General features: G+C 36.2%; 1 protein-coding gene across 3 annotated transcripts in view; it reads right to left on the bottom strand.

Moving 5' to 3' along the window:
* The window catches only part of STAG1 (stromal antigen 1), a 428,247-nt gene that overhangs the window by 272,380 nt on the left and 128,041 nt on the right, over positions 1-27,826 (bottom strand). For all 3 annotated transcript variants that reach the window (XM_013061415.2, XM_004762454.3, XM_045088872.1), the window contains 2 exons: positions 24,008-24,110; positions 1,499-1,663 (listed from right to left, as the gene is read on the bottom strand). In XM_013061415.2, coding sequence (XP_012916869.1) covers positions 1,499-1,663; positions 24,008-24,110 — 268 coding nt within the window. The remainder of the gene's footprint in view (positions 1-1,498; positions 1,664-24,007; positions 24,111-27,826) is intronic.

Raw genomic sequence — 27,826 nt, 5'->3', positions numbered from 1 at the left:
TGTAATTTACAGTCTGTCCACTGCTTCAAATAACTGGAAATTTCTATTTCTTTTACTATTGGCATCATCACACTGCCCCACCTCTCCTCCCACACAAATTCCAAGATCCCTGAACATATCAATCTGTTAACATACAAAAAAAGCAGTAAAAGCTGAACTCCCTTAAGAAATGCAAAAGGAAATACAGGTTAAAAAATGAAAATTTCTAAAAGTAAACCTGTTTCACAAATTACATTAATTTTAAAGAAACTAAAAAGGAACTATCAAAAATGAGCAAATAAATAGAGAATGCAAATATCTGACTTTTATCATTGGTGATCAAAGAAATGCACATTAGAATAATAAATTAAGGGGTGCCTGGGTGATGCAGTCTGTTGAGCCTCCAATTCTTAGTTTCGGCTCAGGTGGTGACCTCAGAACTGTGACATCAAGAGCTGAGTCGGGCTACATGATCAGTGTGGAGTCTGCTTGGATTTCTCTTTCACTCTCCTGCTGATCGTCCCCCACCCAATAAATAAATAAATCATAAATAAATGTGATTTTTCGGTATATTATAATTGATTCCTAACTATAAAGTATCCAGTTGCGAGGCACACTTCTAGTGAAAGACTAGTGAAATTTTTTGGAGAGTAATATATTTATGTATCACAAAGTTAAGAAATACCCTTTCACCAAAAATTTTGCCCTAGTGTATTTTTTTTTATTAAGGATATTATTTCATTTATTTGACAGATAGAGATAGTAAGAGACAGAAAACACAACCAGGGAGAGCTGGTGAGAGAAAAGCAAAGCGGGGCTCGATCCCAGGACACTGACATCACCACCTGAAATGAAGGCAGACACTTACCAACTGAGTCACTGAAGTGCCCCTAACTCTAGTGTTTTAAAAATGAAAAAAAGAGGTAAAGAGATAAACATGAATAATGAATAAACTCTGTAACAGTGAAAAAATGAAAAGATACACTGAAAGTAAAATAACTGTGATTTATCCTTATAGCCAATTAGTAAGAAGCCAATAATTATATGCTCTTACAGGATATTTAATAATGTTTGTTAAGTGAATGAGGAGAGAGAAGAGAGAATAGGAAGGTTATAAAAGATCACATACACACACCAAATAACTGTGAGTATTAACTGCGGTTATTCCTAGCTCACTACTTAAGAATCCTTTTTTTATACCCTTTCGTCTTTGAAATATTCTTCAGTACACATATGTTACTTATAGTAAGTCAGATTCTAAAAATATATAGTAAGGCAATAAAAATTCTCTCAGGCAGCTATTATATACAAGTCATTTAACTCAGTACGCTGTAATCTAAAGTGCATTTTACCATTAAACAAAATGTCTTTCCTGATGTAACTACGTAAAACAAAGAAAAATTTTAAAGATAAACTTCATTATACAATCAGCAAAAATATGTAAATGTCACTTAAAAGGTTCCACATAGATTACTGACAGTACTGCTTTGTAAATAAAACAAAAACACTTAAAATTTACCTGCATTGCACTTTTCCCCAATTTCACCACTTCAAATAGTGTGACAGGCTCCCCTTCACCATTCTGTTGGGGGTGCCCATTTGCTCTTCCACGGCCCGCTCCTCTAATGGTAGCTTCAATTCTACTCTTCTCTCCTGGAGATTTTCGAGGTTTCTTATTTGTAGACTGAATAAAAAGATGAGGAAAATATTAAATTAAATAAGGGGTACACTTTGCTTTATGCAGAATACCACAATTATGTTTCATCCTGTGCAAAGTACTTAGCACTACTACAGGTTAAGAGATTTAATTTCTGACCAAAGGAAGCTTCACAATTTGTTTTCAGTAATAATTGCAAAGCAAAGTGTAATTTGTATAAGACATGAAAATTTTTTTTAAAAATGTTATGCACAACAAGAATGCAAATGCTGAATATTTTAACCATGTCCCCTTTGACATCTCCATCTTTAAACCTTCCTGATACTATTCCCTCAGAAACCTTATTCAATAAGGCATTACTTGGAAAAGTTGCATATTCAACTTCTCTCTCTATACAAGTCCTTGAGTATTTGTTTTTAATCCAGTCATGCAACCAATATACGTTGAACATATTTAAGACTGTTCTAGGTACTAAAAATACTAACAATAAACAAACATTCTTGCCTCTGATGGAATTTACATTCTTCAATTAACATCCCAGCCCATGCCCCCCATTTTTTTTTAAAAGTCAACACCAGCCAACACCTTATCTATGTCCAAACCCTTGAGCCAAGGATATTTGACAGAATCGCCTACGTGTCACTATTATTATTCCCATAAATTTCATTCATATATAAACTCATCACAGTTACTGCTTTACCAAGCTTACCAATGAAAATAGTGTTGCTAAATGTAATAGACATGTTTTGAAACCCTATCAATAGGCCACATGATTTCATCTTTTCCTTTCAGATATCTTTTCCCTTCCCTGTATTTCTTATCTGTTAGAATTACTTAGGGCTCTACTCAGTATCTTTTCTTCTTAATCTTTATACTCTTTTAAGGGATTTACCATCAAAACAGTCTGTTTCAGTTATCAACTTCTCAATGTATTCTTCATCTTCACATCTACCCTTGTTTGTCCCACATTATGATCCTGGAGCTGGACCTGTAAACGTTTTTGTTATCTGCTACAGTGTTCAGTTTTTTAACTAAAGGGCACGGGAGGAATACTACAAAGTATGGTATGTAGGGGCTTCCCTCCCAACTTATTGCACCTGTTCCCATCACTTTCTATTCTTCTGTTCTTCATAGTACTCTTTCAACTCTTTTTGGTTAACAATCTTACAATCATTTCTGTGTGCAGATTAATATGTAATAAATTTACTATTTATTTTTAAGTAAATTATTTTTAGAACAGTTCTAGATTTACCAAAAAGCTGTGAAGACAGTACAGAAAACTCCCACATACATCACATTCACTTACTCTATTATTAACTCCTTACCATTTGTATGGTACATTTGCTACAGTTAGCGAACCAATATTGAGAGAATAACGAAAAGTCCCTACTTAATTCAGATTTTCTTAGCTTTGCCTAATGGCCATTTTCTGTTCCGGGACCCCATCCAGGACACCCTATTACATTTATGTCATGTGCCTCTAAACTCCTTTTGGCTTTGACAGGCTTTCCCTGGTTTTCTGGTGACCCTGACTGTTGTGAGGATTTCTGGCCAAGTGTTTTATAGAAGGTTTCTCAACTGGGTTTTGTCTGATGGGTTTTTCTTATCACTACATTGGGATTAAGGGTTTGGAAAGGAAGATGTAAGAGAGAAAGTTTTACTTTTTTTCACCTTGTATCAAAGGTATACACTATCAACAAAATTTATCACTGAGGAAGCTGACCTTAATCAGTTGACTGAGGTGGTGTCTGTCATGTTTCTCAACTGTAAAGTTACTTTTCCACCCTGTTCCATTCTGTATTTCTGGAAGAAAGACACTACATACATCCCATTACACATTTATGGGGTGGGGTGTTATTCTCCACCTCTTTCATGGGCGGAGTATTTACGCATATCTAGAATTTTTTAGTAAGGTAGATTTATCTGTTCTCATTCGATCATTTAAACTAATGTGGACTCATCAAACTTATTTTATACTTTGAGTTATAATTCAACACAGTTCTGTTCTTCAACCTGTTTCAGCTCTGGCCGTAGGGAGATCTTCATCCATTTCACATATTTCCATCTGTGTGTGTGTGTTTATATGTGGGTCTTACTGGTTACCTTCTGGAAGCCCAATATTCTACAGGCTCATCTTGTGTATTCCCTTCCACAATTTTTGGAACTAGTCAATACTCCAAGGAGCTCTGGTTCCTTTTACTGAAGAATGATATTAAAGATGAAGATCTGGGCACTTGATTTTGCTCCTTGATACTGAGTGTAAGTACTGCTGCATTTAATAATTTATTATCCATATTAAGATAAATATAAGTTCATACTAGTTATCTCCAACTCTAACCATTACCATATGAATGCATCATCCCCCTTACTAATCCATATGGTCACAACCCAACAGTGACAAACCTGACACCAACTAGTATACACGTATAGCAGTACTAGAACTATTTAGGTGCTGTGATGAGCACTGGGTGGTACACTTAACTAATGAAGCACTGAGCACTACATCAAAAACTAATTATGTACTATACAGTGGCTAACTGTATAACATAAAAAAACTGTTCAATCACACCCCAGCAGAAACAACTTTATTAACTAGATTGCATTGCTTACATATACAATGTAGTTTCTTTGATTTTAGGCTTACAGATTAATTTCAAAAGTTATTTAAGTCAGCAACATCCTGCCCAATTCCCTTCAGTAACATTGTTTCAAACACTTCAAACAGAGGTAGACTGCTTTGTTACATTCTACATTCCCTTCTGGTATCCACCTAACCTCTTACATGACTTTATAAAATCTGTACTTCTAAAGTTCACTTTTTCTGTTAAGTTCAATGGGTTTTAACAAATGCAGTATCATGTATGTACAATCTGGTATCTCATCACCTTAAAAAAATCCCTGTGCTTCTCCCATTCAAACCTCCCACTTCTCTTTGGCAAACAATGAATTCTTTTATCTTAACTATAGTTTCGGCTTTTACAATCATATAATTAAATCACACAGTATGCAGCCTTTTTAGACTGTATCTCTCACTTTAACAATATATAAAAAGATTCATCCATGTCTTTTAGTGCTGAATAGCTAATTTCCTTTTATTTCTAAGTAATATTTCATTGTATGAAGATATTACATTTTGTCATCCACTAACCTAATGATGGACATCTTGGTCACCATTTCTTGGCAGTTAGGAATAAAGCTGCAATACACATTCACATGCAGCATTTTGTGTGGGCATAATTTCCAAATGAGTTGTGTAAACATCCAGGAGGATGATTATTAAATCATATGATAAAACTATATTTTGCTTTGTAAAAAAACTGCCAATCTTCCAAAGTAGATATAATATTTTGTATTCCCTCCAGTGATGAATAAGAGTTCCTGATGCTCTGTAACACTGACAGCTTTATAACCTTGTCAAGTATTTAGATTTCAGCCATTTTAATAGGTATACAGTTGTTATTCTATTGTTGTCTTAATTTGCAATTCCTGAATAATAAATAATTAAGGACTTTTTAATAATTAACAATTCTTCATCAAATTAAATTTTCTACTGCAATTACTAGAATATTGTCTCCTGACTACATCCTGACTCTCTCTATTTGTACTATCTAACATGATAGCACTACTCTCATGAAGCTAAGCGTACAAAATATGGCTAGTCAAAAACAAAATTTGCAATAAGCATAAAATATCCACAAGATTGTGAAGACATGAAGTTCAGAATGAAAAATACCGTACAAAATCTCTCACTTACAATGTTATAGTGATTACATGATAAAATAACTTTAGATACACAAAAATTAATTTCATTACCCATTTTTTGTAACTCAGACAATATTAAGGTTCAGATGTGGCTCACATCCTATTTCTATTAAATGATCCCATGCTATTCTAATTCTATAATCACAGTAATTCTTATAATGTAACATAATCCCATTACTTCCTTGTTTAATCTCTGATCTTTAGTGACCCTCATTAACCACCAATTTAAAATCTAAACTCCTAAGCATGGCAACTAAGGCTATCATTTACCGCACCAGATCCTTCTTTACAGGCTGATAAATTTAAAATTGCTTAAAAACATCATCATTTCATGCTTTCATTCTTTACAGCTGGACTCCTGATTTGGGCTCCTAGTAAGTCTTGTCTCTGTGCTCACTTTTCAGAAGAACAGGTATTTTCTCAGTATTGTGCAAGCACGTAAGTGTCTCTACACACAAGGGTGTGTATATGTCCGAAAACAGGTGGCAAAATGTTGTATTTCTTTATTAAATAAGTAATACATTTACATGGTCTAAAATTCAAAAGGTAATTAAAGTTCTACAATGAAAGCTTGCACACCCCTGCCCTCAATCCACAATCTACCTTCCTAAGAGACAAACACTACTAGTCTTTCCTTATATGTCATATAAACAAAGAAATATGTATGGAATAAAAGAAGAAATAAATAAATGGAAACCCACTCTATGTTCATGGATTGGAAGAGTTAATTTTATTAAAATGACAATACTCCCCAAAGCAACCTACAGATTCAATGTAATCTCTATCAAAATCCAAATGACATGTTTTGCAGAAATAGAAAAACCCATTCTATAATTAATAGAGACTCTCAAAAGGATCTCAAACGACCAGAATAATCTTGAAAAGCAACAACAATGGAAGACACACTTCTTGACTTGAAAACTTATTACAAAGCTAAACTATAAAAAGTGTGGTGCTGGCATGAAAGCAAACATACAGAGCAGTGGAATATAATAAAGAGCCCAAAAAACAAACCCTCACTTATATGGTTTACGGATTTTGACAAGGGTGCCAAAACCACTAAATGGGTAAAGAGCAAAAAGCAACTCACGGAATGGAAAATAATATTTACAAATCATGTATCTGATTAATTGAAAGATTCATTTATTAATAAATTTATTTATTTATTGAAGGATTTATTAAAAGATTAATATCCAAAATTCATAAAGAACTACTAAAACTTACAAATAACCTGACTTGAAAATTGGAAATAATCTGAATAGACAATTCTCTGAAGAAGATATGCAAATGTACATTAAGCACAGAAGAGATGCTCAATGTCACTAATCATTAGGGAAATATACATCAAAACTATAATGAGATGGAACCCCACACCTATTACGATGGCTACTATCAAAAAAAGAGAAAACAATGCTTGGAAAGGATGTGGAAACATTAGAATTCTTGTGCACTGTTGATGGGAATGTAAAATGGTATAGCCATTTTGGAAAACAGTATGTCAGTTCCTCAAAAATATAAAAATAGAATTACCATATGATCAACCAACTATATATACATATATACTCAAAAGAACTGAAACCAGGGTCTCAAAAAGTTATTTGTACAGCCATCATCACAGCAACATTATTCACAAGAGCTCAAACATGGAAGCAACCCAAGTATCCATCATTGAATTAAAGGATGAACAAATGTGATATACACACACAACAGAGTATATTATTCAGCCTTAAAAATGAAGGAAATTCTAACACAATCTACAATATGGATGAACCTTGAGAATATCATACTAAGTGAAATAAGGCAATAACAAACAAGTACTAAATCACTCCACTTAAATAAGGTACTTAGTCAAAATCATAGAAACAGAAAGTGTTTGCCAGAGGCTAGGGAAAAAAGAAATAGGCAGGGGGCACCTGGGTGGCTCAGTGGGTTAAGCCTCTGCCTTCAGCTCAGGTCATAAATTCAGGATCCTGGGATCGAGCCCCACATCAGGCTCTCTGCTCGGCAGGGAGCCTGCTTCCCTCTCTCTCTCTGCCTCTCTGCCTACTTGTGATCTCTCTCTGTCAAATAAATAAATAAAATCTTAAAATAAAAAAAAGAAATAGGGAATTATTGTTTAATGGGTAAAATTTATGTTTTTGTAATTTTATAATAGTTTCAAGTGTACAAAATAATGAGTCAATATTTATATTTTCACGATCTCTTTACAACGTGATCACCACAATAAATCTATCATCTGTCACTGTACTGAGTTTTTACTATAGTACCAGTTATATTTTCTATGCCCAACACTGCATATCCATGTATTATTTTTCATAGAGTTAGTTTTAAAATATGAATAAAATTCTAGAGATGGTGGTAATGACTGCACAGTATCATGAATGTATTTAATACAACTGAACTGTACAGGTAAAAATGGTTAAGTTGGCAAACCTTAGGTGTATTTCACCAAAATAAAAAGAAAAATTGGGAAAAAAACAAAATGCATATATATTTCCATGTATCTATAATATTTTGTTACTTATGCACAGCTCCGCACCATTCTACTTTCACATATTTTCAATCTATAGTATGTCCTAGAGAAGAGCTTACTTCTTTTCTGAAAGCTGCAGTGTTGCATTGAACTGATAGACATAACTTTTTTAGACACTAAGCCACTGACTTATATTTACTTTATTCTGAATCCTTTACAATTACAAATAACACCATGACAAGTAAGCCTGCATATGTGGGTGTATCACACACATATATTATTATACACAAATAGTATATAGTCAGTATAAACTAAACTCCATAAATACAGGAGAAATAAACCAGAATTCTCATACCTGGGAACCTTTAGCATAGGTCATGGGGGGGGGGGGGGATAAATACAAAAAAATCCATTTGATCTTATCTAAGGTTCTATCACTTTTATCTTCCACTATCCCAAGAGTGACTTTCCCATGTCCCAAATCCAGACACTAACAATCAGAAAAGATGTTCAGAAAAACTGACCCTAATAAAAAGAGTAAGAACAGAGAATATAGTAATACAACAGGATACATACAATCTTAAGGTTATACCCCAAGAATACAATTTTGCAGGCCTGAAAACAAAACCCATCTCAGACATGTAACTACACTTATCCCACTCAAATTTGATGTTTCTTTGAAGTTTGGCCAGGGGGTGGGGGGTTAGCAGAAGAATTTTGACAATTATTTTAAAAGGTGATAATAGGAGCGCCTGGGTGGCTCAGTGGGTTAAAGGGTGATAATATATACATAACCCTTTAACTACTTGTGACTTGACAGGCTCCCTTCCCTACACGTTTCTGCCACACAGGTGAAGTGACATATAGCTGTATTCTCATTCCTAAACAAGGATCCAAGGTGCTCTCAAATGAAAGAAATAGATGATGTCCCACGACCAGCCTGCTTAGTTGTTTCAGTTCTGACACTGTGCCATCTTATTAACTGAGCCTTAATACAGAAATTATAAATTACTTATACCTAAGTAACCCAGACAGTAAACTGGTTCCTATGAAGCTAGAATCCTGCCCTACCATTATCAGCCTATCCCAGGGACTGAAGGCCTTTCCTTGAATACCGCACCATTAAGTGGGTCTCCCACAAGAGGCTGCCAGACAACATAGATGGCATAGATCTAGCTCAGAAGACATCTATAAATGCTTACTGATCCTGAACACACACAGTCTCCCTGGTGGAACAAGATCCACTTATTTCATTTACCCCAACAACATCTTGGCTAGGAAATCGTTCTTCAATTAATAGCAAGTAAATCTCTTCCCAAATACCTGGCTCAACATAGCAGCCATGTCTAGCATCTACGACTTGTTTTATTGAGTCTCATCTACCCTACTTTCCAGAATTCTGCTAAAGACCTCAAGTGACATTTATGTGGTATCATAGCCAAATGTGCAGAACTAGAAACTAACCATTAGCAAAAAAAAGAAAAAAAAATCAAACTGATCGAATCTACATAATACGAGGTAAGAGAAAGGATTTTTTTTTCACACTTCAACACAACTCTTACTTCTTTATTCGTCAGTTACTATGTATCAGATAAATAAAAAAATTTGATCCTTCCATAAACTACCACACACTTTTTCAAGTAACTTTTACTACTTAAGATGTACTTTCCAACATCCCATTAAGAGTGCTGACAGTTGGTGATGGAGGACTAATCATGCTTCCAATCCATTAAAAATAGTGTAAATGAGGAGGAAGCAAGATGGCGGAGGAGTAGGAGACTAAAATATCATCAGGTCCCAGGAGCTCAGCTACTTAGTTAACAAATCATTCAGAACACATACAAACACATCGGAGGTAGAAAAGAAGAAGAAAACAAATTCTAGGAAGAGAAAATCAACCACTTTCTGGAAAGGTAAGACACGTGGAGAATTGAATCCAAAGCTATGGGAACACTGGTCAAGGGGACCTGCTCCCAGAAAGTGGGAGAGCATCGGAACACAAAATCGGAACTCTCAGAAGTCGGGTCCACTGAGGGACATCATTCCAGAGGCTAAGCAGAATTGGAGACTACACGGGGGCAGTGTGGTCTCAGGACCTGCAAAGTCATAAAAAGGCTGGGGGTGTCTGAGTGTAGCAGAGCAGCGAGGTACTGGAGTGGGGAAGCTGACTACAGAGATAAGGAAGAGGAGTAAGTTCTCAGTTCGGGGGTTACCTTAAACCATGATCCAAGGCACAGTCAGACCACTGCTCTTTGAGCAGGGACACTACAAATGGCACATATGGTGAGACCCCCTACTAGCTCCTCCAAGAGGGGTGCCAGAAATCTGCGGGGTTTGGAGACTTCAAATGGGCCCTGGGCCACAGACAGAAACACTCAGTTGCAGTCAAGGTGTCCACGAAGCACGGGCCAGAGACCAGGCAGACAAGAGAGATTGACTGCTTTTCTCTGAAGGCGCGATGAGAACTGGAGACCGAGCACGTGGTTCTCTGGGACGGAAACTGAAGTCCGCCATTTTCATTCCTGTGCTCCAAAGCCTTACAAAAAGCATTCAGGGAACAAAAGATACCGAGCGGAAACAGGAGCAGATTACTTAGCCTGGACCCTGGAAAGGTTGATGCAATTCCACCTCAGGCAAAGACATTTGAGAATCACTACAACAAGCGCCCCCCAGAAGATCAACAAGAACGTTACCAAAAACAAGTTCACCAATCAATAAGAACTGTAAAATTACAGAGATAGGGGAAAGTAGCACACAGAATTCATGCTGTTTTCCCGATAATCCTTTAGTCTTCCAAAGTTAAATTTTTTTTATTCTTTTTTTTTAATTTAATCTTTCCTCGTATAACATTTTCAAACTATTTTATCTTAGTAGGAGCTTTTTAAAAAAATCTTTTTATATTACCACTGTTATGCTCATATATTTCATCGCTTCATTATATTTAATTTTATTTTTCTATACATATAGGTTTTTTTCTTCGAAATTTAGAGATACAATTTGTTCTAATAGACCAAAATATACTCTAAATCGAACACATGGCTTTCTTCCAGTCTCCACCCATATCATGTATGCTCTTTTTTTTTCTCTTTCGAAATAATTTTCATCTCAGTTCCTTTTTTACAATCGTTTTTAATCTTCATCATTACACTCATATTCCATCCCTTCATCATGTTTAACATTATTTTGATATATATATAAGTTTTACTTTCTTTAAAATTTTTGGAGGAAGTTTCATCTAAGTGAACAGAATATACCCAAAATCGAGTGAGTGGATGTGTTCTATTCACCAGTTTTAAGATTTTTTTTTGTCTAATTTTTTTATTTTCCCCCCTTTTTTCTTCCACCGGTTTCAGGTCTCCTCTGATTTGATAAAAATAGCACGTATTTTTCTGAGGGTTTGGCCATCCTCTAGTATTTTATTCTCTCGTTCAACTATTCTTATCTGGATAAAATGACGGAAAAACTCACCACAAAGAAAAGAACAAGAGGCAGTACCAATGGATAGGGACCTAATCAATACGGACACTGGTAATATGTCAGATCTAGAGTTCAGAATAATGATTCTCAAGGTGCTAGCTGGACTCAAAAAAGGCATGGAAGATTATCAGAGGCACAATGTCTGGAGAAATAAAAGCCCCTTCTAGAGAAATAAAAGAACTGTAATCTAACCAAGCTGAAATTTTAAAAGCTATTAATGATGTGCAATCAAAAATGGAGGCTCTAACTGCTAGGACAAACGAGGCAGAAGAGAGAATTAGTGATATAGAAGAGCAAATGATGGAGAATAAAGAAGCTGAGCAAAAGAGAGACAAACAACTACTGGACCACGAGGGGAGAATATCCAGAGATAAGTGATACCATAAGACAAAACAGTATTAGAGAATAACAGGATTCCTGAAGAAGGGGGGGAGGGGTGCAGAAGGTATACTGGAGTGAATTATAGTGGAGAATTTCCCTAATATGGAAAAGGAACATCAAAATCCAGGGGGTGCAGAGAACCGCCCCTCAAAATTAGTAAAAATAGGTCCATACCCCATCATCTAACAGTAAAACTTACAAGTCTCAGTGACAAAGAGAGAATCCAGAAAGCAGCTCAGGACAAGAAGTCTATAACATACAATGGCAGAAATATTAGATTGGCAGCAGACCTATCCACAGAGACCTGGCAGGCCAGAAAGGACTGGCATGATATATTCAGAGGAATAACGAGAAAAATATCCAGCCAAGGATACTATATCCAGGAAGGGTGTCACTGAAATTGAAGAGATAAAAAGCTTCCAGGACAAACAAAAATTAAGAAAATTTGCAAACATCAAACCAGCCATATAGAAAATATTGAAAGGGGTCCTCTAAGCAAAGAAAGAGCCTAAAAGTAACAGACCAAAAAGGAATGGAGACAATATACAGTAACGGTCACCTTACAGGCAATACAATGGCACTAAATTCACATCCCTCAATAGTTACCCTGAATGTGAATGGGATAAATGCCCCAATCAAAAGACACAGGGTATCAGAATGTATTAAAAAAACAAGACTCATCCATATGCTGTCTACGAGAAACTCATTTTAGACCCAAGGACACCTCCATCTGAAAGTGCGAGGATAGAAAATAATTTACCATGCTAATGGACAACAAAAGAAAGCTGGGGTGGCAATCCTAATATCAGATAAATTACATGTTAAGCCAAAGACTATAACAAGAGATGAGGAAGGACACCCTATCATACTTAAAGGGTCTGTTCAACAAGAAGATGTAACAGTTTTAAATGTCTATGCCCCTAACCTGGGAGTGGCCAATTATATAAACCAATTAATAACAAAATCAAAGAAACACATTGACAATAATACACTAACAGTAGGGGACTTTAACACCTCCCTCACAGAAACGGACAGATCATCTAAGCAAAAAAGATCAACAAGGAAATAAAGGCTTTAAATGACACACTGGACTACACGGACATCACAGAGATATTCAGAACACTCCATCCAAAAGCAACAGAATACACATTCTTCTCTCTATGTGCACATGGGACACGCTTCAGAATAGATCACACCCTGGCTCACAAAATCACGTCTTAACCAGTACCAAAGATGGGATCGTTCCCTGAATATTTTCAGACCACAATGTTCTAGCTCTGAAGCGAGAACTCAATCACAAGAGGAAGGCTGGAAAGAACACAAATACACGGAGGCTAAAGAGCATCCTACTGAGGAATGAATGGGTCAACCAGGAAATTAAAGAACTGAAAAAATTCAGGAAAGAAATGAAAATGAAAACACAACTGTTCAAAATCTTTGGGACACAGCAAAGGCAGTCCTGAGGAAAGTATATAGCGATACAAGCCTTTCTCAAGAAACAAGAAAGCTCTCAAGTACACAACCTAACCCTACACCTAAAGGAGCTGGAGAAAGAACAGTGAAGAAAGCCTAAACCCAGCAGGAGAAGAGAAATAGTCAAGTCAGAACAAAAATCAATGGAACAGAAACCAAAGAACAGTAGAACAAATCAATGACACTAGGAGCTGGTTCTCTCAAAGAATTAGTAAGATTGATAACACACCCCTGGCCAGACTTCTGCAAAAGCAAAGAGAAAGGACCCAAATTAATAAAATCATGAATGAAAGAGGAGAGATCACAACCAACACCAAAGAAATACGAACAATTTTAAGAACGTACTATGAGCAACTATACGCCAGCAAATCTGACAATCTGGAAGAAATGGGTGCATTCCTAGAGACGTATAAACTAACAAAACTGAACCAGGAAGACAAAGAAAACCTGAACAGACCCATAACCAGTACAGAAATTGAAGCAGTCATCAAAAATCTCCCAACAAACAAGAGCCCAGGGCCAGACGGCTTCCCGGGGGAATGGTACCAAGCATTTAAAGAAGAACTAATACCTGTTCTCCTAAACTGTTCCAAAAAATGGAAATGGAAGGAAGACTTCCAAACTCGTTCTATGAAGCCAGCACTACCTTGATCCCAAAACCAGACAAAGACCCCACCAAAAAAGAGAATTACAGACCAATATCCTTGATGAACACGGATGCAAAAATTCTCATCAAAATACCAGCCAACAGGCTCCAACAGTACATTAAAAGGATTATTCACCCCGACCAAGTGGGATTTATTCCAGGGCTGCAAGGCTGGTTCAACATCCGCAAGTCAATCAATGTGATACAGTACATTAATAAAAGAAAGAACAAGAACTGTATGATACTCTCAACAGATGCTGAAAAAGCATTTGACAAAGTACAGCATCCCTTCTTGATCAAAACTCTTCAAAGTGTAGGGACAGAGGATACATATCTCAATATCCTCAAAGCCATCTAGGCAAAACCCACGTCAAATATCATTCTCAATGGCGAAAACTGAGAGCTTTTCCCCTAAGGTCAGGAACACGGCAGGAATGTCCACTATCACCACTGCTATTCAACACAGTACTAGAAATCCCAGCCTCAGCAATCAGACAACAAAAAGAAATAAAAGGCGTCTGAATACGCAAGGAAGAAGGCAAACTCTCTCACTCTTTGCAAACGATACAAGACTTTATGCAGAAAAAACCAAAATACTCCACGCCAAAAAATGCCAGAACTCATACAGGAATTCACTTACACGTCAGGATATAAAATCAATGCCCAGAAACCAGTTGCATTTCTATACACAAACAACAAGAGAGAAGAAGAAAGAGAAATTAAGCAGTCGATCCCATTTACAATCGCACCCAAAACCATAAGATACCTAGGAATAAACCTAACCAAAGAGGCAAAACACTCTGCACTCAGAAAACTATAAAGTACGCATGAAAGAAATGGAGGAAGACACAAAGAAATGGAAAACGCTCCATGCTCATGAGTTGGAAGAACAAATACTGTGAAAATGTCTATGCTACCTAAAGCAATCTACATGTTTAATGCAATCCCTATCAGAATACCATCCATTTTTTCCAAAGAAAAGGAACAAATAATCCTAAAATTTATATGGAACCAGAAAAGGCCCTGAACAGCCAGAGCAATGTTGACAAAGAAAGCCAAAGTTGGTGGCAACACAATTCCAGACTCCAAGCTCTATTACAAAGCTGTCTTCATCAAGACAGTATGGTACTGGCACAGAAACAGACACATAGATCAATGGAACAGAACAGAGAGCCCAGAAATAGACCCTCAACTCTATGGCGAAATAATCTTTGACAGAGCAGGAAATGGAAATGGAAAAAAGACAGTCTCTTCAACAAAAGGTGTTGGGAAAACCAGACAGCCACATGCAGAAGAATGAAACTGGACCATTTCCTTACACCACACACACAAATTGACTCAAAATGGATGAAAGGCCTCAATGTGAGAACAGGAATCCATCAAAATCCTTGAGGAGAGCCCAGGCAGCAACCTCTTCGACCTCAGCCGCAGCAACTTCTTCCTAGTAATATCGCCAAAGGCAAGGGAAGCAAGGGCAAAATGAACTACTGGGACTTCATCAAGATCAACAGCTTCTGCACAGTAAAGGAAACAGTCAACAAAACCAAAAGACAACTGACAAAATCGGAGAAGATATTCGCAAATGACATAGCAGATAAAGGGCTAGTATCCAAAATCTATAAAGAACTTATCAATCTCAACACCCAAAGAACAAATAACCAATCAAGAAACGGGCAGAAGACATGAACAGACATTTCTACAAAGAAGACATCCAGATGGCAGATGGCCAACAGACACATGAAAAAGTGCTCTGCACCACTCGGTATCAGAGAAATACACATCAAAACCACAAGGAGATACCACCTTACACCAGTCAGAATGGCTAAAATGAACAAGTCAGGAAACGACAGATGCTGGCGTGGATGCAGAGAAAAGGGAACCCTCCTACACTGTTGCTGGGAATGCAGGCTGGTGCAGCCACTCTGGAAAACAGCAAGGCGGTTCCCTCAAAAAGTTGAAAATAGAGCTACCCTACAACCCAGCAATCACACTACTGGAATTTACCCTAAAGATACAAATGTAGTGATCTGAAGGGGTACATACACCGGAATGTTTATAGCAGCAACGTCCACAATAGCAGCAATGTCCACAATAGCCAAACAACGCAAAGAACCTAGATGTCCATCAACAGATGAATGGATAAAGAAGATGTGGTATATATACACAACGGAATACTGTGCAGCCATCAAAAGAAATGAAATCTTGCCATTTGTAACGATGTGGATGGAACTATGGGGTATTATGCTGAGTGAAATAAGTCAATCAGAGGAAGACAATTATCATATGATATCTCTGATATGAGGAATTTGAGGGGAAGGGCAGGGGATTTGGAGAGATAGGGAAGGGAAAAAATGAAACAAGATGGGATCGGCAGGAAGACAAACCATAAGAGACTCTTAATCTCACAAAATAAACTGAGGGTTGCTGGGGTGTGGGGGTTAGGGAGAGGGTGGTTGGGTTATGGACATTGGGGAGTGTATGTGCTATACTGAGCACTACGAAGAGTGTAAGCCTGATGATTCACAGACATGTACCCCTGGGGCAAATAATACAATGTACATTAATAAAAATAATTTTAAAAAATAGTATAAGAGATGTCATGGTCCATAGGTTACTAATAAAGGAAACTAGAGTCATGTTTTCACTGCTGGACATTCCAGAGACAGAGTGGGAGGGCAAGACGGTAATGATTACATGTAGGAAATCAAAACTATTGGAAACAATGCCTGACTAAAATTACTAAGTAACAACTTCCACAGAAAATATGCTCATGATGTCATAAAACTACACAACCTTCACTATTTGTTTGTGAAAATGATGTAATCAAGTATCAGGGTTAAGAACAAATGTTTTATTGAAAGTATCTATTACTTAATCTAAATGCCCACCTACAATTCTGGTAAAACTGTTTAAAGACAGCAACTAATAGTAACTTAAAGCTAACTGTTTTAAATTAGCTTTATGCTTTACCTGAATTTGCTCATAAGCACCAAATGTACAATAATACCTACCCTTTCACAAAAATGTATATAAAACATACTTGGAATAACAATAGAAAATCAATATATACAAATAATTAAAAGAAAACAAGGAACACAAATAACTGTAACATAATACAGTAAACTATAGTATATAAGAAACGTTTCATGGCAATTTGGTTTAAGGCAAATGCTGGAAGGGTTCTATGAAAGGACAAAGAATTTCCAGTAACAGGTAACCAGAGAAAGTTTCACAGAAGAGATGAGCTCCCAACTGGGACTTAATGGATCAGTAAAATTGGTACAACTATCATGAACAGAATTTAGAAAGCAAGGATTCCAGAAAGAACAAACACCACGAGCTAATGCACAGAAGTGGGAAAGCACAAGACACCTACACACAGAGAAGGACAAAGAAATGTATCTGACTGAAAGAAAGGTTATGAATAAGGAAACAATAAAATAGCAGGTTTTAATTTAGAACAACGTTAAGTCAAACAAAAAGGCACTTCTTGTTATTTGAACAAGTTTTTAAAAAGGTCAACATGGGGCACCTGGGTGGCTCCATGGGTTAAGCCTCTCCCTTCGGCTCAGGTCATGATCTCCAGGTCCTAGAATCAAGCCCCATGTAGGGCTCTCTGCTCAGCAGGGGCCCTACTTCTCCCCGACCCTCGCCTGCCCTCTGCCTATTTGTGATATCTCTCTTTGTCAAATAAATTAAGAAAATCTTTTTTAAAGGTCAACTTGACTCTATTTTTTTAAATGGAACTGAAAAGAAAAAAGACTTCCTACTAAAAGTAGGATGGTAACAGTTCAAACCCCATATAAAGTGAAACCTAAAAAAATGAAATTGGGGAAAGGAAAAGAAGAGACAGAAGTAGAAGACACTGTAAAATAAAATTTTATCAGATGAGACTCTAATTAGATATAGGAGAGAGGGAAAGGAAGGGAGGATGAAGAAACTCAATGGTGACTCACATTTTAATTGTGAGTTCTTGGAAGAACTGAGATAGTTTTAACAAACTTAAGGAAGTCCCAACTAAAACCCAGTCAACAGGAGAAATATTACATGAAAAATTAATAATAGGTAACAAAGCTAGTTTGAGAAAGGAGATACAAGTCCAAATGATGAGTACATTTCAGAATGTGATCATCAAGTGTGTAGGCTTAAGCAACAAAAGTCGTATTATAAAGAGATTATTGTTTCTTAGAAACATAAAAAGAGAAGTGCTATAGAAAATGACAAGTAGGCAATTTGGAAAAGAAACACAAATGATCAATATTTCAAAACATATTGTTAAAAGTTTACACCACTTGGAAATATTCAACGTTTTAATAATCAGTATAATCAACAGTAAGATGGGCAATGCTGTGTATTTTGCTGCGTGAAAGGCCAACCTATAATACACACCCAAAGCTTTCAAAACACAGCATATCTTTCTGACTGACCAACTCCAATTTTAAGAATTTAGGATTAAAAAAAGATCAAAAGATCTAGCAAATTTTATTTGGGAGATAGTTTATATCAGCATGGAAAATGTATTTGTGAGATAGTTTACATCAGTATGGGTTAGATTAATGAATAACTTTTAATATAAATGTTTGATGATACACATCATGTAGGTATGTTCTCATCTCCTATCATCACAAGAATGTGAGTACATTACAATGAGATATTCTGAGAGAGATTCATATAACTTTTATTATAGTATACTATTTTGTTTTTGGTTGTTTTTGTTCATCTCTTAATATGCCTAACTTATAAATTTAAAGTTTACTGGGGTGCCTGGGTGGCTCAGTCAGTTAAACATCCAACTCTTGCTATCAGCTCAGGTCATGAACTCAGGGTCATGAGACTGATCACAGTGCAAGGCTCTGCTCTGAGCGTGGAATCTGCTTGAGATTCTCTCTCTCCCTCCTCCCTCTGCTCCTCACCCTCACTTCTGTGCACACATGCTCTGTCTCAATAACTAAATAAATAAAACTAAACTTTGTCCTAGATATGTATATATATAGGAAAAGAATAGTATATATACTGTTTGTTCCCATCCGCAGTTTTAGGCATCCACTGGGGGTCCCCTGTAGATAAGGGGGAGGGATACTGTACAGGCTTACATATATAAAAATATATACTTACATGTACATGTATAGAGAGAGAGGAAAAAACAGGATAAAACAAACATAGCAAAATGCCAATATGTGGATAATCTGTATGAAGAATCTGCATAGAAAATTGTGTAAAATTCTTGCAAATTTTCTACATCTGAAATTATTTCAAAATAAAAGAATTTTAAACACTGGGGGGGGGGAGTGACGATTTAACAAAATTAACATTCATATATTCATACTTACTGAAAGTCTGACACTAGTACACAGCAGTAAACAAAGCAGATAAAAATCCCTACCTTCTCTTCTACCAGGTGGAGACAGACAATAAATACATAAGTAAAATGTATATTATGTTAGAAATCAAGTGTTGTGGAAAGAGGGGAACACACACACACACACATCACCTTCTTCCATGTGTGTAAGTCTCCTTGGTAGGAGTGAGAATTTGCAATTTAAAATACCGCCTATAGGGGATGTGACAACAAGATGAGACAGGGCTCTAATATAAGGTGCAAGCCTAACAGAATTCAGGAAAAGTATATGATGGTGGCTTAAACCAGTTTTGTAGTAAAAAATTACTGACTCTATTTGAAAACTGATTAGACAGGATATGCTGATATACTGAATACAGGTGAGAAAGAAAACATCTAAGATGACTACAGCTTTAAAGCCTGAGCAACTAAAGGGTAGAAGACACTGTTATGGAAAAGAGGTGGGTGGGGGATAGGCAGCTTGGTAGTTTGGTTTTTTTAACATTGTGGCCCCATTAAATTTCTAAAGGAAGGAACTCAATAGACATATGAATAACTCTGGAGTCTAGAGTAAAGTCCAGCCTGGAGATAGCAATCTGGGAGACATAAACTTACACATGGTATTTAAAGTCAAGAGACTGGATGTGATCACCAAGGGAGTAGTGGGTCAGTTGACAAAGGAAATGATGTTTTTAATCTGTTAATATAATCATAGGGTTAGTATAAACATGATATAGTGTTTGTTTTATTTTATTCATTTGAATAGAGAGCTATAATTACGAATATGAATTAGGACAACTACAATATAAGAGTGGTTTAATAACACCTAATGGTATACCAAAAAGAAATGCCAATAACGCAATGCCCTGTAAGAATTTAAAAATAAAAAAATACTACCCATAACAGAAAGTCCTTACACTATTTGTTTTCATATGGCTGAGTAAAAAAACAAAGTCAGAGATCATGAAGTCTTAGAAAATATAAACAGTATTATTATAATAGCTAAACAAAGCATTTATCAATCAAAACTCAAGAATTGTCCAAAATGGAGCCAACTGACTCAAACTGTCTGAAGCAATCTTTAGAACAGGTATTGGAACATATGCAAATCTGGTCAATCTGACAAAGACACCTCTCAATATAAATTAATGGCTTGGCATTTTGGCATTCTTGACAGAAAGACTTCGGGAGTTTAAGATACAAGTTTAAAACCAAGCTTTGGGGGCGCCTGGGTGGCTCAGTGGGTTAAGCCTCTGCATTTGCCTCAGGTCATGATCTCAGGGTCCTGAGATCAAGACCCACAAGTCAGGCTCTCTGCTCAGCGCGAAGCCTGCTTCTCTCTCTCTCTCTCTGCCTGTCTTTCTACCTACTTGTGATCTCTCTCTCTGTCAAATAAATACATAAATAAAAATCTTAAAAATAATAAAAATAAAACCTAGCTTTGCCACTTATATGCTGTGTGGGACCTCAGCAAATTACCACTTCATACTTTTGTTTTCTGCTTTGTAAACTACATCTAAGATTATTTCAGGTACACCTGAGTGGTTCAGTCGGTGGAGCCTCTGCCTTCCACTCTTGTCATGATCCCAGGATCAAGTGCCACATCAGAGAACCTGCTACTCCCTCTGCCTACCTCTCCCCTTGCTTGTGCTTACACGCACTCTCTCATAAATAAATAAATAAAATCTTAAAAGAAAAAAAAAAAGACTATTTCATAGTATTGACGGTGTAATTAAATGACATAAATAGCATCAGCCTAGTGCAAAGCCAGGGTAGAAATTCAGGAAGTTGTGTTGTTTCCAAGATCAAGAAATGGGCTTGAGGCAGGTGGAAGTAAGTATAGATACCCATGTGAACTAAAGAGTATGAAAATATGGACCGAAGTCTAACACAAGTTTCCAGAATGCACTATCCTACCCTCCAAATTCTTTTTCAATTCTAAAACATGAGATGAAAATGTACTATTTATCTATTAGATTATGAAATAGCAATTTTAGTAAATTTAATTTTATTAAAAATTAAATCAGATTTCTAACCACAAGGAGCTAAATCTGGATATGCATACACCTTTTCAACAAGAAAAGCAAAATTGTTATAGAGATGCAGCTACAGACACATCGAAATTAAGACACATTCTATAATAACAACGTAATAGCTCGCTAAAGGGGTGATAAATTCTCCTTAGGGGAAAAAAGGCATTCTTGAAGAAGGAAGCACTTAATCTGAAACTTATGAAGTTAAGAATTTCAACTGGAGGAAAACAAATTCAGGTAAGTAATCATATAGGCAGTTCATACTCCTACCTTCAGGCAAGTTTAGTCTTACTTCCAATTTGTACCTATAACTCATGAATCCTAGTGAAAACAATGTAACATATCTATAGCCTCAGAAAAATCATACAGTGATAGTAAGGAGAACTAGATAGTCTCCAGCATCTGAGTATGAAACTCTTTTTCTTTTCCCAAAATGCTTTCATAATGGATATTCTACCACCAAATATACAAAACTGATAAGTAATATAAAGAGCAATTTTAATATTATGCCTTTTCCACTGCAATTTTTTCCTTTTAAATAAAGATGGAATGTAAGATTGTAGAGAAAATAGTACAAGTCATCCCTCCAACCTTCAAATTTAAGACTGTGCTAAAAAATGAAAGGCTATAAAGATTCATTGAAGCTAATTAAAAACTGAGGCTAAGAAACATGAATAGAATAGCAATAACAAGAAAAAAAACTCACAAGGACATATTTATAATAACTGGTTAATATTACCATTAATATTACCATCAACTGCAACAAGTACATTTCATTTGCATAATCCAAACCAACAAACTATACTTTAAAATCATATTTATGAAATGATTATAAACTTTAATGTCATTATTTATTGATTTTACACAATATTTTTATCTTGAGATATGCTAATGATATTTGCTGTTAAATAAAGATAATCAAATCCTGAGCAGGGGACCTAAACAGACACTTTCCCTAAGAAGACATACAGATGACGAAGAGACACATGAAAAGATGCTGAACATTAATAATAATAAAGGAAAGGCAAATCAAAACCACAATAAGGTATCAAATCACACCCATTAGAATTCTAGTATCCAGAAAACAAGAAATAACAAGTGCTAAGCAGGGATGTGGAGAAAAGGAACTTTCATGTACTGTTAGTGGGAAATTTAACTGGTACAGCTACTATGAAAACCAGTCTCAAAAAATTAAAAAACAGAAATGCCATATGACCTAGTAATTCCACTGGTGGTTATTTACCCAAAGGAAATGAAAAGACTAATTCAAAAAGATATATGCACCTCTATGTTCATTGCAGCATTATTTAAAATAGCTAAGATACAGAAAAAAACCTAAATTGTGCACTGATAATAAGTTAGATGGAGAAAGACAAATACCACATGATTTCATTTATATGTGACACCTAAAAAAAACAAAACAAAGAAGACAGAAAGAGAATGATAAATATAGAGAAAAAACTAGTAGTTGCCAAAGGGACAGGGGAAGAGATTGGGGGGCTGGATGAACAAAACAAGTAAAGGGGACTATGAGATTCAAACTTCCAGTTATAAACTAGATTAGTCATGAGGATAAAAAATACAGCTTAGGGAATATAGTCAATAATATTGTACTAACACTGTACGGTGACAGGTAGTAATTACACTTATCATGGTGACCACTGCATCATATATCGAATGGTCAAATCACTATGTTGTACACCTGAAACTAATAAAACATTGTATGTCACCTATACTTCAATAATAAAAATTTGAAAAAGAAAAGGCAAGCTCGTGTCTTTTAGAAATAGATTCTGAAATATCTACAGATGGAATGATGTCTATATGAACTTGAAAATAAAATAGGAAGGAAATAAGGGGTGGAGAAATGAAAAAGCCATGACTTGATAGCTGCTGTTGCTGGGTAATGGTTATATGAAGAGTTCATTATAGTATTATGCCTCTCACAAAAGAAGACTGAAATGTTCCGTAATAAGAACTTTCATAAAATAGAGAAAAAATTGCTAATACCAAATCATATCATAAAAATGAGTACAGAATAGTACAAACCTTAAACCTTCACATGGTGAGTGATACTGTCTGAGAGCTTATGCTACCTTAAACTGAATGATGACTGGTGTACTCAAAAAATTTATAAAGAGGGGCACCTGGGTGGCTCAGTGGGCTAAGCCTCTGCCTTCAGCTCAGGTCATGATCCCAGGGTTCTGGATCGATCCCCCCATTGGGTGCTCTGCTCAGCGGGGAGCCTGCTTCCCCCACCCTGCCCCTCCTGCCTCTCTGCCTCCTTGTAATCTCTGTCAAATAAATAAATAAAATCTTAAAAAAAAAAAAAAAATATATATATATATATATATATATATGTAAAGATATCCTCTCGAAGTACAGATATCCAGAATACTTCTAAACTTCTCAATCATGTATCAATGAGAATATATTCTCACACTAGGCCAAAATCCCCAATAATACTACCAAAATGCACACTTAAGAGGTCACAAAACATCAGAGCTGCACCTAAAATGCAAGGAGGTCACAACTACTACATCTCATTTCATATTAATCATCTTCTCCATGTCTTTACATGGATCATAATTTATTTACAAGTGAAGCATGGAGAGCAAAAAAGATACTAAAATCGAATTACTTTCCTGATCACTGTCAATCCAATTCATGAAGCAAAGTTTCCAAGAATCTCTAATATGTATTAACAGAACTAGAATTAACAAACAGCTTGTATCAAGCCCCTTTACTCAGTAACGATTACAAGAACAAAGACAAGTATAATACATACTGGAGGCCGACCAGGACGACCCCTTTTTCTTTTTCCTTTGATCTCTGTCTCTTCAAGTTCGCTGCCAGCATCAGAATGGGCAGTAGTTTCATTAGTTGAATCCCTAGAAAACGTGATATATTATTTTAGCGAACAAATTAATTCATATATACAATGCAGTTCTGTTCCACTACTTTCCTTACCTCCTGGAATATGACTGTAAGAAGTGTTTTTTCTTCCACTTCCAGAAAAAATCTTTAGGAAACTAAAAATGTTATACTTCCTGTCTGTATCCCATAACTCTGAGTGACATGAATCTCCAAATTAATAGATAAACAAAGAGAAGGAAATGATTGTGGAAATGGCAGCTGCTATACAAAATATAAATGAAAATCCAGTTGTAAAAGATGAATTCATCGACACAAAAAAACTAACTCTTAAGAGGAATTTTGTTCATTCTGTAAAATCAGGAAAGTCAATAGTGTGCTAGTAAAAGTTTAACTGCCTCTTCAAAAAAATATGATTAGAGGGGCGCCTGGGTAGCTCAGTCATTAAGAGTCTGCTTCGGCTCAGCTCATGATCCCAGGGTCTTAGGATTGAGTCCCACATAGGGCTCCCTGCTCTGCGGGAACCCTGCTTCTCCTCCCACTCCCCCTGCTTGTAGTTCCCTCTCTCGCTGTGTCTGTCAAATAGATAAATAAAATCTTAAAAAAATATATGATTAGAAATGTTACTGATATAAAGGATATGTAACAATTTACTGACAAAAAAATACACAATATTTTTATTGTGAATTCCATATAGCTAATCCATTCACATAAAATGATAATTTTACCACTCTTGTATCCATACCTAACCTCTGCCTGCAACTGATGAACAAACACAGTTCTGACATGAAAGATCACAACTTCTTTACTGAATCAGTAACACTTCTCAAATACAAATACAAAAACTTCTCACTATGAGTGTTATTATAACATAATGGCTATAAACCTGGTATACCTTTAAATTTAACCTACATTCTTAACAATAACTTCATCACATTAGGTCTATAGACAAATGACAAAATAATAAATTGAGCCCTGATCTGTAGTGTTTGCTGCTTTTCTCAATGTAAGTAGTCCTACTACAACTTCAAATTGCCAAAATGGTATCAACAGACTTGAGAAGTAATAAACAATAGTAGTACACCACTAAAAAGTATTTCTACCATAAAAATACAATAGGTATAAATAAAAACACAAGAACATATAAAATAGTAATATGTAAAATAATTAGAAAGTGGTGAATTTGAGGATTTGTTACATTTATTTTTAATATGATTTATTTAATTTTAAGTACATCAAGCTTAACTTTATAATGGCAATGTTAATTTCACTGGGTCACAAAATTCCTGTAAATTTAATATTTAACTCTCCAAGACAATACAGGCTGGCTCTAGCATACACCACTGAAAAGATATACATAGTATGAACAACTTCTTAATTAAATTTTATGTTACTAACAGTATAAAGGATATGCATAAAACTGCAAATACAGAACAAGGAATACAGCAAAGGGGAGTCCAACATACAATCTATTATTTCTCCATCTGCTTCACTGAATGCTCTCAGTGTCATTTCCTCTTTGTGTCGGGTGCCTAAAACTTAATTCTTTACTATCTGCTACTCTTCCCTTTATACCACACTCGATGGGAGATCTCATCCACTTGACATATAACTTCTATCACTTCAACACATTATCAATAGACCTGATCACCCATTTCTCTTTTCTCCAAAGAAGACAAAGGGCTAACAGACATATGAAAAAAATGCTCAGCATCACTCAACATCACTCAACATCATCAAATCAAAATCAATGAGATACCACCTCACACAAGTCAGAATGGCTAAAATTAACAACTTAGAAAATAACAGATGTTGGAGAGGATGTGGAGAAAGAGGAGCCCTCTTTCACTGTTGGTGGGAATGCAAACTGGTGCAGCCACTCTAGAAAACAACAGGGAGGTTCCTCAAAAAAGTTAAAAACAGAACTAACCTATCACTCAGAAATTGTACTAGTAGGTATTTACCAAAAGGATACAAAAACACAGATTTGAAGGGGCACATGCACCTGAATGTTCATAGCAGCAATGTCCACAATAGTGAGAATATGGAAAGAGCCCAGATGTCCATCAACAGATGAATGGATAAAGATGATGTGGTATATGTATGTCTGTGTACACACACACATGCACACGCACAATGGAGTATTACTGAGCCATCAAAAAGAATGAAATCTTGCCATTTGCAATGACATGGATGGAATTATAGGGTGTTATGCTAAGTGAAATAAGTCAGCGAAAGACAAATACATATGTTTCACTCAAATGTGAAATTTAAGAAACAAAACAGGATCACACAAGGGAAGGAAAGATAAGATAAAAACAGAGAGGAAGGCAAACCATAAGAGACTCTTAACTACCGGAAACAAACTGAGGGCTGCTGGAGGGGAGATGGGTGGTGGGATGGGATAACTGGGTGATGGGCATTAAGGAGAGTGCTTGATGTAATGAGCACTGGGTGTTATATGCAACTGATGAATCAAAAAGTCTACCCCTGAAACTAATAATATACTATATGTTAATTAAATTGAATTTAAATTTTAAAAGGTTTTAAAAACAGACCTGATCATCTACAATTCAAGATTTTTAAGTCACATGTAACATGCTTCTTTGAATGCCACATCAAATTTACGAAATACCACATATAAAATTAAGTGCAACACTGACTTATTTCTAGCTCTCTGCTCAAGGCAATATAATTAACTGATTTATTTAGATAATGCATAAGTGTACTTTGGGTTGTTACGCAAATTTATCATGGTCACCGTTATCCTGTCTTACTCATACTCCTAGAATCATTATCAATCTTCCTCTTGTGCCATTAGCTAACAAGTGTTCCCATGACGTCCCCCATATAATAATTCTCCAATTCTGTCCACGATTATTACCATAATAATCATGACTAATAATACCCTGAATTAATTTCAACTTAACTATTTCTAGTTTCCTCATGCAAGGCATAAATATAAATACCTGACGTATTGCCAGTAAGATTCTTAACATCGCAATATTTCCTTACTTGCAAATCTTCAAAGGTGATCTGGTATTTAAAATTGTAAAAAGAGGGGCGCCTGGGTGGCTCAGTGGGTTAAAGCCTCTGCTTTCAGCTCATGTCATGATCCTAGGGTCCTGGGATCGAGCCCCACATCAGGCTCTCTGCTCAGCAGGGAGCCTGCTTCCTCCTCTCTCTCTGCCTGCCTCTCTGCCTACTTGTGATCTGTCTGTCAAATAAATAAATAAAAATAAAATCTTTAAAACTGTAAAAAGAAAAAAGACAGATTTCTGAGGAAGGTGGAGAGCAGGAAGATCCTAGGCTCACATCAACCCACAGGTAGACCTAGAAACCACCCACATCAAGATTACATAACCCAGAAAACTACCAAGACTGTTTTAACAGACTCCCCACAGGCAAATTTAGGAAGAGGCCACATCAAAGAGGAGAGGAAAGGCAAAGATTTGCTGGGAGCCAAACAGACCCACAAGACTGTCTAAGGGAGGTCAGGAAACCACCAGCACAGACAGGAGAGTAGAACAGATACCACACCAAGCACACAAGGTACCCCATGCATAGAGGACCCATACTAGGAAGACTAATCACTGTAACATTTGGCTTTAAAATCCAGAGGAGCTTAACTTTCCAAGTTCTCACCATCACCAGGGCTTAATATCAGAAACTTTAAAAATTAGCAGGCTGCCTCTGTGAGAGCTGGAGGGCAATGGGAAACCGAGTCCTTGCC

The sequence above is a fragment of the Mustela putorius genome, unplaced genomic scaffold (genome assembly GCF_011764305.1).
Source record: "Mustela putorius furo isolate JIRA1106 unplaced genomic scaffold, ASM1176430v1.1 tig00003834_pilon_pilon_pilon, whole genome shotgun sequence".
Lineage (NCBI taxonomy): Eukaryota > Metazoa > Chordata > Mammalia > Carnivora > Mustelidae > Mustela > Mustela putorius.
This window is presented reverse-complemented; position numbering and strand designations above follow the sequence as displayed.